This window comes from Chaetodon trifascialis, chromosome 3, assembly GCF_039877785.1.
Source record: "Chaetodon trifascialis isolate fChaTrf1 chromosome 3, fChaTrf1.hap1, whole genome shotgun sequence".
Taxonomy (NCBI): domain Eukaryota; kingdom Metazoa; phylum Chordata; class Actinopteri; order Chaetodontiformes; family Chaetodontidae; genus Chaetodon; species Chaetodon trifascialis.
In genome coordinates, this window is record NC_092058.1 from 18,287,892 (window position 1) to 18,303,480 (window position 15,589).

Genomic DNA, 15,589 nt, shown 5'->3' on the forward strand with positions numbered 1-15,589 from the left:
ATGCCACGCTTGCACAAGTGTTTATTGATTTGACCCTGGTATCATTAGATTTTCTGTATAATCTAATCTTCTGTGGTTAGAAAGCAGAAATAAACAGTAAGATTGTGTAAATTAAAAAGATTTTATTGTATAATAGCTCAAAATAGAATTTAACACAATCACTTTTAGATCACTTTTATACTGAAAGAGGATGTTAGGCAGGGAATCTGGATGAGTATAGTTTATATGTACTGCAAGATGGACAACCCAGTCCAAGGTACTGAAAGCTAAGCAAAAAGGTTGTTTACATCGATGCAGGATTTTCATTCAGTATCAGTCTCAAGTTTCATCAGCTTGGAGAAAGTATGGTTCAGCCTGTGGAACATGTAGAGAAAAAAACATGACAAATACCCTGGAGGTCTGAGCTGCTCTCCTCTGTAAATATCTGTCCCTGGAGTGAACCAGATTTTCTTTAGTTTCAGTCCAGTGGTTGTCGGCAGCTCAGATTGCTTCTCCTGTGTTCACTCGCTGTGCGGCAGGAGTATGATTGTCCAGTTTCATTTCCCTGGTTAGGGATTAGGCATTCTTTACAATACATCTTAACACAGAAACAATGTCAATATATACTTTATACGGTATATAAAATAAATACAAATCTCTTTCTACACCGCTGCTCTGCTCTACAACTCTCTCTCTCTAGCTGTGATTCACAAAGTGTATATTTGACATATGTATGTGTGTGTGTGTGTGTGTGTGTGTGTGTGTGTGTGTGTGTGCGTGTGTGCGTGTGTGTCAGTGTTTCTTGATTTCAGTGGGTACAAACATAATTCTTTCAGCAGTCCTGATGTAATAGCAGTTTCTCGCTCTGCTTTGGCTGATGTTCGCTGCTCCCTTCTGTCTTTTGACTGGTGATCAGAGCCTTGGGACTTTTGATTTCCTGGAGGAAGGTGCTGTGGTGCTTTCCTGCCCCCTCAGGATCAGTGTCCCAGCTCTGGCCAGCCAGCAGCAGCAGTATGAGTGCGAGGAGTAGTAGTGTGACTGCTGTGGAGGTCAGCTCTGGGCTTAGCTGCAAGCTGGGCTGAGGCTCTGGGACATCCTTTGTCCTGAATGAAACACACTGAGACTTTCGGTTCTCTCTTGATCTCCTGTTGGCGTGCTTGGCGCCCTCGCTGATCCCTAAATGTAGACACACTCGGTAAAATGTCTCCGCCTGCAGGTGGGTCAGGTTGAAGCTCTGTGTACCAGCCAGGACGCGTGTGGTGTATGTAGGCGTGTGTGCGTTTGAGTATATGGCTTGCCAGGACAGACGCGTTGATGGGAGATTGCGCCTGCTCAGCCAGGACAGGATAGCATAATGTTGTCCGACCTCCCTCACCTCCAACCTGGCATCCACTCTAAATAGTGGATATGTCTTCATTGCCATCCCCCTCTTTCTTTTCTTTTCTCTGCCATGCACACCCACAGTAACACTGCGTGTATCTGCTCCAAGTGCATTTTCAGCTACACAGGTATACAATCCTGCCTCGCTGTGGGTGACCTTGTTCAGCTCCAGAGTTCCCTCAGGCAGTAGCCGGTAGTGTTTGGAGGGGTTACAGGGAGTATCATCTGGAGCCTGGCTGGGAGAGTTGCTGGAGGCAGATGTGTGGTTGAATCCCTCAGAGGCTGTCAGGCTGTAGCAGGGAGCAGGAGCCGGTAAACCTTTGGATGTTTGGCTCGGTGCAGGACCAAGTTTCATCCCAGAGGGAGTCACCCAGTACAGCTCAGGCTGTGGATCTGCAAGAGCTCGGCAGTGTAAGACCAGTTTTCCTCCTTCTCTTACCCCAACGTAAGAGGGGAGGGAGCTAGTAGGGATCATGGGGAGGCATGAGGCCGACATCTCCCTGGAGGACACCTCTCTCACCCTGCGAGCTCTCAGCTCTGGGGGTTCAGAGCACAGAGTGGCCTGGGGTTGAATGAAACGCACCACCCGAGGTGTTCGCGTGTCTGTTTGTGTGTCTTCAATGTGAGGGTGAGGGGCCTCCTCGGCGGCCCAGTGAAACAAACAGTCACAGCGTAATGGGTTGGAGTGTAAGCTCACCTCCTGAAGACTTGGCAGGGAGAGCATGACGTGCTGGTGCAGAGTGCTCAGAGAGTTGGAGTTGAGCATTAGACTCTCCAGCCTGCTCAGCTGGAGGAAGGCCTGTGGATGAATGTAGGACAGTCGTGGGTTGTTGGTGATCTCGAGCTTGGTGAGCTCCGGAAGGTGCTCCAGGGCAGCTCTCTCAATGGACACCAAGTCCTCCATGTTGTTCAGGCCGAGCTCCTTCAGGTGGATCATGTCTCGGAAGTCCCCTGTTTCAATCAGTTTGATACGGTTCTTGTTGAGGTCGAGGAACTTCAGTCCTGGCACTCTCCTTAGGGCCTGAGTGGGGACCTTTGTCAGCAGGTTGTCATAGAAGGAGAGGCTTTCCAGGCCTTCCAACCCCTCAAGTGCTCTTTCAGCCAAGCTTCTCAGACCCATACCACCAAGAACAAGACTCCGCAGGGATTTCAGGGTCAGGAAGCCCTGCTCAGGCAGGACCTCCACGGGGTTACCGCCAAGCATGAGAACTTCCAAGCGGGGCAAAGCCCTGAACCACCGAGGGTCAACAGTGGTGAGCCTGTTGTTGTTGATATGCAGACGCATTAAGGAGTCCAGACCGAAGAAGGCTCCGGGTGCTATTGAGTGTAAGTTATTGTGGCTGAGAAAGAGTTCCTGCAAAGTTGGCAGTGAGGAGAAGGAGGCATCAGGGAGACGGCTGAGATGGTTTTCCTCCAGGTGTAGAGACAGCAGAGAGGGCAGAGTGGAGCTTTGAGTTATCGTCCTCACACGACTGAAGCGATTTTGAGAAAGGTCAAGGTCGGTGAGGTTGGGGAGTCCGTGCAGTGCCACGGTGTCGAGCTCAGACAGAAGGTTACTCTGCAGGCGAAGGGTATGTGTGTTTGTGGGTATGGGGAGAGGGAGCTTGGTCAACAGGAGGTCGTTACAGTCCACAGTGGGAGCTTCATGGTAGACAGAATCAGGGGAGAACCATGGTTTGATCTGACACACACACCGCGACGGGCAGGAGACATGCCATGGCAGCGTGTGAGGTAGCGAGCCCTCTGCGCCAGGCACACATACACCGATGAACACACATAGGAGACACTGTGTCTGTAGAAACACTAAAGCCGGCCTCATAATCCTTACAGGTCACAGGAGCTGATTCAGACAAGGTGAGGAAGAGTGTGTTATGAGGATGTGAGACGAATCATCTGGACCAGAAATGTGTGTAAAGTCAAGTTATTAACGGCTTCAAGGTGTGTGTGCAAATTGTAAAAGGTAGGCAAGATGGTTCAGTGTGATCATTTAGAAAAGTGATTATACTGACAGCATGTTTTAGACACAAACAAAACTCAAATGTGTATGGTCCCTTTGTAGTCCACGACTCTGTTATACCAACAGTGTTTTAATGTGTAACTTTGATTGCGATAGTAGAACAGGGGCTGCACAATGGCTGTAGCTCGATGACAGCCTTTGTTGTCACACCATCGATCTCATGTCCTGGCCACAGGTGGAGGACTCATGGCTCGCAGTGTAGCGGCTCACTGTTTTGTCAGAAACACAGAAGAGAAAGGAAGAGATTCAGAGAGAAAAACAGAGCTAAAATAATCAAATACTAAGTTAGTTGTTTAAAACTGAACGTGTCGCTTAAATCTGAATGCATTTTAAAGCATTGTACATCAGTGCTCACTCTAAACTAAGTCTGTGTGAATTCTAAATACAATAGAAATCTTAGCAAGGTCACAGAGTTTGCACGGATGTATGTTTCAAATTCTGAAAAGCAGAAATAATCTGCAGCCAAGAAGAGCGAGAGAGAGGTTGAGAAGAGAAGATGGATGAGCATGAGAGAGAAAAAAGCACATAGAGGGGAAGCTCTGTTTCCCAAAGGAGAGCTAGCATTGATTGTAGATGCAGACAGACTAATTCACAAATGCAGACAATCATGGTAAAGAACAAAAGAAGGAAAAGTAAGAAAATATGACAGGAAGAAGAAGCAGGACGTGTTCTGTTGTAATTCCCAGTCTTTCTTTCAGCCTACAGGAGAATAGGTAAATATGCAGGAGTGATGAAATCATGTAGCACTTTAATATTTCATGCCTGCGCTTCACATTCAGTGTCTTTTAGAACATAGTGTCCCACAAATGTTATTTATTATGTAATAGTTAAAAAGACCCCAAGGATCTTTTATATTATCAGCGCTCTGTACTTAAGGATATGATGGGAAAGACTGTGTGACTGTACAGACAGACACATTCACACACACACAGAAACACACGAAGCACACCAGTCACATCAGTATTTACATTTACAGCATTTGGACTGTCTTATCCAGCGTGCCTGACAGTGCTGCTCAGTATTCATGGTACAACACCATCACATTAACGGATCGTAGTCATTTGGCAGCAATGAGATCATCCCAGTAATTAGCTGACTTGTAGTGCAAAAACACTCTATGGGGAGAAATTTGATGATCGGACTAACAAGCATCCTCTTGTTCTCGACGGCACATTTTAAATGATGTAATACATAGAATAAAGTGTGACTGTACAGGCCAAAATGTTAGTTTAGTTATTGTTTATTAAGGTACAGTTGATAAAAACGTCATTTTTTAGTTTCGTTAAGCTTTCATTTATTGGTCTTTCAGCCAGTATGGGCAGCATGACAAGATGTAAACACAACACTGATACAATGCAAACTTGTTAGCACACAGTTGCCTATTCACTAGTGCTGACAAGCACTGCAGGGATAGGTCTGGGTATGAGACTACCTATTTACAGATGAAGAGCAACATCAACAGCAACATGTCATGCATGAATGTTTATTTTTCGATCCAATGAGTGAATTTAAGTCAATATTCACAGTCCTTTTAGCTCATGTTCCCACCAACTCCTGAGAAAAGTATCTGCCATGTTAGCTATTAAATACTCCACCATGTTTAACGGCGAGTGGTGGTGAGAAGGTGGTGCACAGAGAGTTTTTAGGGATCTTTACTGAAAACATCTGCTGCAGTCTAAAACTACACTAATAAGAGCTGTGAGAGTAAATCACAACAAAGTTATAGGTCGTAAAACCAAACTAATGAGCTGAAATGAGCTGAATGGCTCCAGAGAGTCTCTATGGGTTTGAAAGTACTTTCACATTAGACATCTCGTTTGATAAATTGTTTATATAATAATACCAATTTAGCAGCTTTAAGTTTCCCAGCTTCATCAGGACATCCACCTCTAATATAATCAATATTCAGCACCTACAGAACTGCAGGAATGCTAAAACTATTCATCAATACTTTGATCCCCCTTTGTGTGGAAGTCTTACGTGAATGATCAGCCACATCATTGTGATTTTATATGTCATGTTCATAGAGACATTGGATGATTTAGAGATCCATCAAAGAGAGGCTTTAAGACCAAGGGTTCAACAACAGTTATGGTTTTGTTTTGATTTTGGTAAGGTCATTTTTGGGCTTCTGCACAAAGAAGGGGGTTGTAGTTAATCGGTTGAAGTACATTATTACATTATTACATTATCATACATTATTACTCATTACATAGTTATTTAAATTTACTTGTAATTGAGCCAATATTGGCAGAATGATGTTTAAATGTCCTTTGTCTTCAGTGTGATGCTTCCTGTCACCCTGATTAGAAAAAACAATATTCTGTGGGACACACATGAATTGTATTATGTGATGCTGGTATCACACACATGCCGAGAAGCCATGCGAGGCTTACTGCGTAGTTGCCATGGAAACAAATCTCCCAGCCTCACTCTGTCTCAGTTTTTTGAGATTTACTTAGGAATTTGTTTTGGTCCAATCTGTGTATCAGTTGATAAGAACACAGATGAAACAACACTGACTGGACTGAGGAAACGTGCGTGACTGCACGTCTGAAGCTGCAAAACTGCCTTGCCTCTTGAATTAATCTCTACAGTATGTGTTCTCCAAATGAGGTTGTTTTCTGTGATGACATTCAGTAGGATTATAAATAAAATTTTCATTCGATGAACTTTTCACCTTTCCCTTTCCATCCAGGCAGCTGGTGTGATAAAACTGCCACAGAGGTCTGCAATCTACATGACTAACAGGAAGCACTGTGCAACTGTGCAGGCTTTAATGCCAGTTAGGGGACGAGGAGAAAGTGTGGGGAGAAGCTTGCCAAGTCTTCTCCACAAACAGGAAGGAGAACGAATCGACAGATTCAATTTAGCACAGTTACTGAGATGAGGAGAAGAGCTATTAGCATTCAAACACCATGTAGTTTAATTGCATGTGCAGCACAAAGTGAGCTCTGCGTGTTCACATGACTTTGTGTGTATTTTGGGAGCCATAACAGTAAAAACACAGGAGCAGTTCTTACCTCCTGGGACTCTTCTTACTCTTCTATCAGCCATTCACTTTCAACTTCACTCTCTCATCTTTTCATAGGCAACCTGCTCAATAATGGATTCATCATTTAATTTTGATGTCCCCCCCTTTTGTCATTTGCTCTCAAAAGTTCACAGTGTTTTTGGCAGTTTCAGGAAAGCAGGACTGTTGATGTGTGTATGTGCATTGTAATTTGAACTATTCAGGAAAAGAAAGTTAAATAGATCTGGATGACTCAGCGGCTTTCATAACTGTGTCGTCCCTGCTCTCCACAATCCCCTTGTCCTGTGGATAAATAGAGAATATTTTTGCTCTTAGTGGCCATTACTACTTCCCTGACTTCTCTGACTCAGATTTCTTTGAAAGTATGTACTGTATGACTGCACAGTAGCTCACATATTATCCAAAGCAGCACTCACAGCCACACAAGGATGAGTAACAGCAACAAAAAGATGAAGCTGCACTGACCTTAATCCAAAATCTGATGTGATCCTCCAGTCAACAACTGAGGAAGAAGAGATGGTTCTTCAACTACATGTAAATAGTTGCAGGACTTATGCTGCATAAATATGTTAAGGTTTCAAAGAAAGATGCAGATGCATGTCAGTCAGTCACAGCTGAGCAGTGACACAAGTACAGCTCATGTTTCTGCTAATCCCACAGTAAATAAGTTGTGTGTTTCCTCTCATAGTTTTGACAGGTAATGAGAAACTTTGAAATCACACTGACACTAACATAAAGTTCATCTGATCCCACTAGTCCATCCATGTCATGAATACTCTTGAAACAGTACTCCAAAGACTGAGCATTGCACTCTCCACACATTCCTCTTCCTCACCAAAACCTAGATTACCCACAGTACAACTCAACTGCAACCAGTTCAAATTGAGATTTTGCTGTGTTATGCTAGTAGTGGCTAATGTAGCAAGGACTTGTTAACTTCAGGTAGAGATTAGGAGTGGGCTACAGAGGTCTGGTAAACTTACTTCCTTCTAACTCCACAACAAAAGATTTTTTATTTTTTTATTTTTTTCCATTTTCAAACTTGTAGTCTTCAGCCCCAACAATGCTGACTCATGTGACATCACTTGAGGCAATTCATTAGACTTCACTCCTGAGTCACAGGAAGCTTCACAGCCAGGCCAAAGCCTTTATGCAGATGTGCATGTTTGCATTATTGTGGAATTCTAATGAAATGTAAGTCTCTCAAACCTACTTTTCTCAATGTGCTGTATCAATCAATCAATCAATCAATCAATCAATCAATCAATCAATCAATCAATCAATCAATCAATCAATCAATCAATCAATCAATCAATCAATCAATCAATCAATCAATCAATCAAACTCTATTTATATAGCACTTTTCATACACAGTAAAATGCAACACAAAGTGCTTTACAAGAGTTAAAACAATATAAATGAAAACAGAACAACAGTAAAAACCCATCCCTCCAGCCCTCCGTATGTACTAACACACACCCTCAACTACATGCATACACACACACACACACACACACACACACACACACACACACACACACACACACACACACACACACACACACACACACACACACACACACACATTCTCACCACAGACAGTAGTAATGAGACATGGCAATGTACTGCTCAGCTTACCAGAGTTTTGCACACTTGTCTGGATTTTCTTGCTTTCATATGCGTCCTGAACCCAACAGATACAGTGAAAGTTCCTGGATCAATACCTAATCTACCCACATTTCCATTTGAAAGGTTTTTTTTGGAATTTTTTCTTTCAACCAATTTTGAACATTATTCTTTCATGCATATTTCCCCTGCTCACACCAAGTACCTGCGTATATATGCCAAACCTCCATTGCTTCACATTCCTATATATATCCTTGATGGCAACCAATTAATGGGATAATTGATTGCACTGTGGTGGTCTCAATCCTCTACTAGGCAACTATCTGGAAGTCAGTGGCTTGAAAGGTTTCAGAACCCCATGTAGATGAGAAAACATGCGGGAATTAAAAGTCTTTGTTATTTCAGACCTTCTCCAGAAGTTAAAATCAAATGTGCCTCTCCGTCAGCTCCAATTTGGCTTTGCCTTTCTGATTCTGACAGAAAGGGAGAGCCAGAGAAAAGCTTTTTTACAACCTGCACTGGAATAATGGATAGAACAATATAAGAGGTATGAAGAAACACATGCTTGCATGAAGTGATCCATTGCATAAGGTTTGTTTGTGCTGTGAAGCTATGACACAGAAACACTGGAACAGGGCGGATTGGAGAGAGGGAGGCTTTAGACAGCAGGAGAGAGGGATTTATGACAGAGGTGCTGGATGCAGATCCTAATAATAATAGTACTGATTTAAAAAAATAAAGACACATTGCCCTGCAGCTGAATCTGTTCCAGCATGCACACAGACACACATATATGCTAACTTCTGATTTATTTTGCCCCCTCTGCGAAGAGACCCCCTCAAGCATCTCCATTTCTAACACACACACACACACACACACACACACACACACACACACACACACACACACACACACACACACACACACACACACACACACACACACACACACACACACCTGCTACCTGCTACACCTTTGAATCAATACTGCTTTCACTCACAGAGACTGTGTGCATGAATGACTGCATGTCTGTGTGAGTGCTGCGATGTCCAGTTTGCTGAGAAAATTCTGCCAACGTATTTCAGGTTTCTTACCGCAGCTGAAGCACGGGCTACATGTCTCCCTGTCCGTCCTTCTTGTCTTCATTTGCTGTCAGTCTTTCTTTGCAAATGCTGCACATGTCGGGATGTTTTTGTCTTTGTCTCCCTCTCAGTCATATGTTTATGGATCTCTTAAGATTCCTGAAATATCACTTCTCTAGCTCTCCCCTCTCTGTCACTGGAGCTGAAGAGCAAATTGGCACAGACTGAATCTCTCTCTCTCTCTCTCGCTCTCTCGCTGTCTCTCTCTCGCTGTCTCTCTCTCTCTTTCTCACCCTCCAGCTAAAATGGAGATGAGGTGTGTTCTGCAGCAGAGCTTCTGTCCCTCTCATCTCTCCTCCTCTCTTTCTATTGCTTGCCTCACTCTCTCCCTCCTGCTCTCTTTTCCTGTGTGACAAGCCCAAGGAAAAAACATTTGTGTTACTTACATTGTGTTACTTTTCTGGATGAGAAGTTTTCTTTGGCTCCTGGTGGCATTTTAGTTTTCTGCCATCGTCTGCAGATTAAAGACCTGGTTTTAATGCTGGGCCATGGATAGCAGGTTGCAAAGCAGCAGGAGAGACACAGTTTCAGTGATGACAGTCATTGTTTCTGTATTGCAGTATCTTTATTACAGTATCAGTGCATTGCTAATTGTACTGTCCTTCTGGGCCGAAGTCGTGTTTCACCTCCTCAATAATCAGACCTGTTGAATAAGTTCATTTGTCTTTCAATGTGGGAATCGTCTTTAAATCCTTTCTAACCTACAGTGCACATTGCACAGCATGATTTCACATCTCAGCTTCCTACTGTGCTATCATTTTGTGAGCTCGTACAACTTCAGATTTCAATAAGGTTTTAATGAGCCTTATTCTAATGGTGCTCTGAGCTCACTAAAGCTCTCATACCTTACCCTAAGGGTATGCCTAAAAGTGTGTATCATTAAAACAATGCAATATAGAAACTGATAAAGTAATTAAAACGTCACTGACTAGCAAACACACAAGAAGCACTTGCAATGTGTGTACTGTTTACATTCTGGTTCTGAGGAGGGAGTGTGAATTCACTTTTAGTTGTTTATTACATTTCTACAATTGCAGCAGACTCAGTGTTTTCTCTCCAACGGCTCCTGTATGATGCCAAATTGACAGGTGGTGGCTGCTGGTGGTAATTTATGAAAGAAAGAACAGTCATTTAGTCCAGTGTGTGTGTAGAGGGTGGGAGGCTCTCAGGGTTACTGCAGCATACATATATTTTCAATAACATCACCATTGCTCTGTAAGGAATAACTTATGTCATTACTCTGGCTATATATTGAAAATGATGAAGGCAATATAGTTTGACTGTACTGGGATGGAGGTATAACTCATCTCTGCAGATTGCTCCAGGCTGCAGCAGTCCAGCAGGAACATGATACAGTAAATAGCACGCATGCATGCAGCACTGTAATTTACCCACTGTGGTAATTAACCTGGAAATAAAAGACACGCTGCACTTCATACAAATGGCGTGAGACAGGTAGAGACTGAAGCGGCAGTTTGTACAAAGAGCACCTGCAGTTAAAGCAGCGGCAAACATGTGAGTGTTGACAGTAAATGTGACTTGAAGCACTGTCAAATTAGTGCAGTGAAATGTGATGATGGGTGAGGTAGAGAGCTCATGCAACACTGAAGCGAATGTCACATTGGTTCGTAAATCTGGTTGCTACCTGTGTGATAGGTTTCAACACAGAATCAGGACTTGGTTCAGTTTTGTTATTACCAAATGTCATTTTTAAAGCTGCTGTAATCAATGTTTTTTTTATATTAACAATGTAACACTCGACCACAGAAAAAGTGACCAGGTGGTGAACATAGTGGATCAGTTAGCTGCTAAAGAGCCACATATTTCCTTCAGGAGCTGGTGAAAACCAAAAACAGAGTTAAATGAACTAAAAGTCAATATTGGCCTTATAATCTCCATGTGGGCAAAAGCAAGACTCCAAATCAATGATAATGTTGCTCTGTATATTGATGAATACACAGCCAACTATTTGCTAACATGTTACCACTCAATACGACGATAACATGTGAGTGGTAAGTGTGCATCTGCTTTTAGCCCCAAGTGGTCAAATATCTGTTAATGCAGGTTTAAAGGTACTTCCTTCTATCGCTTCAGTATTGTCTCTGTCCGTGTGTGTCAGGATGCTTGTGGAAAGAATCCTATAGACAAAATTAAACACATTTACTGAGTAGACTCTACAAAGCAAAGCTATTTTACTTCTACTACTTCTCATCTGTATTACTGCACAGCACCACTTCTTAAGTTGTACGCAAGTGCAGAAATATCACAACCCAATCCTCATGTGTGCAAAATATTCTACCTGTGGCCACAGAACTGTATAATGAGGACACGTGTCTTTGCTACCTTACCCACACAGATATATTTGGCCATTTGTGGTTTCTGAGGCCACATGTGCCGAATCACATCTTTAAATCAGCAGATGTGGAAACCAATGACTACGTGGATATTCTGCATGACATCCGGAGTCTTTACTGGGTTAAACAGTGCTGACAGCTGCCAGAAACTTGCATGAGGACATGCATTTTTTATTTTAGCACTAAGAGAGCTTATTAAATGAAGTGCTTGTGAAGAGTGAAGGGAGGTGTAGAAACACAGCCTCTGGTCAGTGATGAAAAATACACCAGTGCTGACGCTGAATCATGCAGACTTTGAGCAGTTCCTCCACAGCATGAAAACAAGAGCTATGAGTTAAATAGAAAAACTGAGGGCCTGTGCAAAGACAAAGCGATTCTGTTTTATGGTATAGGATTCACCTTTTGCTTTTATGATCACTGACCTTTCGCTAATGGGGATAAAAATGACAGACAGCCTCATATAGGCCCCTATATGTCCTCCTGGTTTTTCTTTTCAGTGTAGTTCCCATTTACAGGAAGTGGAGAGAGAGAATATGTGTGTACTTGAGTGGGTGTGTGATGACTGAAATATTAGGCAGAGCGGTTGTGAAGGAAAGAAAAGGAGGATAGAGAGAAGTAACTGCAGAATATACTGAGACCAAAGAGCAAAAGAAAAGAGAAGAAGAGAATCGAGGAGTCAGCTAACTTAAAGCATGAAGCATGTCTGCAGCTTGTGGGCTTATATTAATGTGTATTAATTGTGTATGTGTATACATGTCCGTGCGTGGGTGCGCGCATGTGTGTCTGACTTGGCTCTCTAATGGCTTTCCCCTTCATTTGCTTGATTCACTCAGGAGCCAACACACAAAAGCACACACACCCACATGCCCTGCTGACTGAAAGGCAGCAAGGATAAGTGGTCGCTCGCTGAAAGGAAGGGAGAGAGAGGAGGTCGCCATAGCAACACTGGGGGGTTGTCGCTTTTATTGGAGAAAGAAAATCAGCTCTGCCTATCCTCCCATCTCTCCCGACTCGCTCACTTCTTCCTCTATCTCACCTTTCTTTTTCTCTGTTTGTTAGTTTCATCTTCACGAGCTGACGTCAGCTGCCTGCGACGTCTACAGAACACAGACACGTGAACATTCAAGTCACGTCTGCTGTTCAAATCTTTTTTTTAACACTTTCATTTTGCAGCGTGGCTGAAGATACAGCATCATGTATGATGCTGGAGCTACAGTGTGGTTCCTTAATGGTTCTGCTGGATGAAGAACATGCTTTTAGAGAAATCTGTACAGAGAAATATGTATCACAGTGTCTCATATTTAAAGGGTAGGAAGCAGAATTAAAGTCATCCTTGTAGCACCATGTGACAAATATTTGAGAGTGTGTTTTCAGCTGTCAGATAGCCAAGGTCCTAAATCACATTCACTGGCATTATTAATAAATTGGCTCTTTGTTTTTAGGATAGCGTGCACATAATAGCGCATGTGGTTGCATGTGTTGAAAACGTGGCGTGCCAATGCTCGACGTAGCATCTCTTCCCTGTCACAGCGTTTGGATTCAGTTCACAGGTGGACTTTTCTCCAGCTGGACCTGGGAATGCTCAAGGACTCAAGGACAACCCTCCCACCTCACAGCTAAATGTGTGCGCGAGCATGTGTGCGCGTGAAAACACGGCCAGGAGAAAGTGATTGAGAATTTGCTGCCATGGTGACAAGCCCAGCAGTATCTGAGAGCGATGGCTTGTTGAGGAGCCTGCCTTTAGCAGGCGGGAGGTGGGGGCGGGCGAGGGTGGAGGGGGAGAGAGAGCAGAGATAGATGAAGTGAACACTGACTGCTGCCCACATTTTGCACAATATTCACATTTTGATCAAGTTTTTATTGACAGTATGTGCAGTGTGACATCACATTGTGCAGTTTAACACTCTCTGAGCCGAATACAGAAGATAAAATAAAACACTTGTTATGCCTTAAATATGCACTGCTACATCTCTGAGGAGGTTCAAGAAAAATCACACCCACACTGTAGAGAGCCACTGCTAATTGTACAACTTAATCACACCTGCTCCCTCGCCGGGAAAGAACCGAAAATAGAAATGAGTGTGTTATGTTCACACAGTGTCACTGAGATGTTGTCGGATGTCCTTTTATACAGATGGATGTTTCAGCGCTCCACAAAGACAACGTTATTAGTTATGATTAATCATCATGTGTGTGCGTGCCCATGCAGGCATGTGCATGTGTGTCTATGGGTGTGTGTGTGCTGTGTGCTGTGTGTATTGCGTGGGAGATGGCAACAGGTCTGTGTTTATCTGCCGCGTCCCTGTGCGTGGTTGCCATGGTGAAAGAGTTTGGTTTGTGGCTCAGTAAGCTCAGTGTTATTTGTCTCTACAGCGGAAAAGGAAGAAGATCTGTAGCTTCACAGTTTAAAACCTATTTCGCTCGCGGCATATTTAAAAGTTTTGCCCATTTCAACGAGCAGATGACATCGCTAGAGGGTGAACGATATGATCCAGGAATAAATCGTCTTATATTCTTGACCATCTTACAAAATAGACCAAAATGGACTGTGCATGACTTATTGACTCCATCTGGTGGTGAGATGTGGTAGCACATCTAACACTGAGGCCATTTACTCACAAACCTATCATGCACAGACTGTAAACTGTGTTATTATATTGTTATTATTTAAATATTGGCCAAACTTTGACTCCATTACTTCCTTCTTCCAACTGCATTCAAATCCCTTCTGCTGACATAAAAGAAAATCCGAGCAGATGTTTCAAAATGCCCACATATGAAATCTGCAGCACCAGAGATGTCCTCCCTGCTTACAGTGGGTTTGATAAAGTAGCTGGGGGTAATACGTAGCCATATGAGTAATGATGCAACAGTGATGCAGCCACATAAAACAGACAGTAAACAGTATAGACTACGGTATGGGCTGAATGAACCACAGTCTGCTGAAACTCTCATGCAATGGGCTGGTATTTTTCACTCTGCATTATCAAGTAGTTTAGCACTGAGCTGTTGGCAGGGATAACACTTTGCTGTTGACATTCAAACCATTTTTAGAATGAAAAACAATTAAAAGCAAGGACTGGCTGTGCTGCCCAGAAGTGATTATGTGTGTACTGGAAATGACACTTCATGGCATTATATGGAAACCTGCAGTAGATACTGGCTCCGTGTTAACAGTATGGCCTGGTCCACCACTTTGGTCCAGACTGACATACCTCAACAACTTCTGAATGAATTGCCATGAAACTGGGTACCGATATCCAAGGTGTCCAGAAGATTTATTCTAATGAAACTCAAATCTACTTTTTTGGTTTCTGGTTCTATGTTAACAGGACTTAAAATATCAGACTAGATTAGGATGATTATATGTTGAGGTCCATCTGTAATCGTTAATTCAGTCTATTTCTTCATCAGTTTTTACAAATATGATGGTCCAGTTGCCCATGAGCCCTTCACTGTTTACTTTAACTTCTAAATGCTCAGCCAGTCTCACATTATTCACCTCCATCTGGACATCCACAAATGGGAATTTTTTACTTTATGCCTATCATTCGTTGCTATTAGTATGTGGTGCCATTTCATGCCAATCATTATTTAAATGCTACATGGGTTTGGTTTGTGAATAAATTTATTTATAAAGCACATTTTCTTTTTTCAGCTTGTAATTAAACTGTTTCTTTCTAAATAACTAAGTGCTACAAATTACAGATAAACCTGCAAATGTATGTCCCTCAATGAGCAAACTAAAAGTGGACTTTCATAGATGGAGCATAAATGGCACCTTTGAGCGTAAAACATTATCAGTCAGTGTCTGTTAATGAAGATTTAAGGGCAGCGTGAGACTAATTTCACAATCCACATCACATTATAGTCATCAAACTGCTGATCCACATTCAAGGACAGGACAAAAAGCCTCTTTCTATTGCAACTGCAACACTGCAGCTAATTCCAGAGAAAGACTAGCAGAACAACTGGTGTTACACCATGTACTCGGGTGATAAGTGCAACATGAGGACCGGTGAGTAAACACACCTGTCCTCATGTTCATGTAAACACA

The 15,589-nt window shown here is 42.8% G+C and overlaps 1 protein-coding gene across 2 annotated transcripts in view; it reads right to left on the reverse strand.

Annotated features, from left to right (window-relative positions):
* Positions 1–9,460, reverse strand: part of LOC139350657 (leucine-rich repeat neuronal protein 2-like) — an 88,627-nt gene extending 79,167 nt beyond the window's left edge. The window contains exons 1-2 of one of the 2 annotated variants that reach the window (XM_070992179.1): positions 9,131–9,413; positions 792–3,585 (exon numbers count right to left, since the gene is read on the reverse strand). In XM_070992179.1, the coding sequence (XP_070848280.1) occupies positions 812–3,178 (2,367 nt within the window). In that variant the 5' untranslated portion in view covers positions 3,179–3,585; positions 9,131–9,413 and the 3' untranslated portion in view covers positions 792–811. Of the gene's footprint in view, positions 1–99; positions 3,586–9,130 lie in introns of those variants that run through there. The other variant, XM_070992170.1, reaches the window with a different exon arrangement.
* Positions 9,461–15,589: the final 6,129 nt, after the last annotated feature.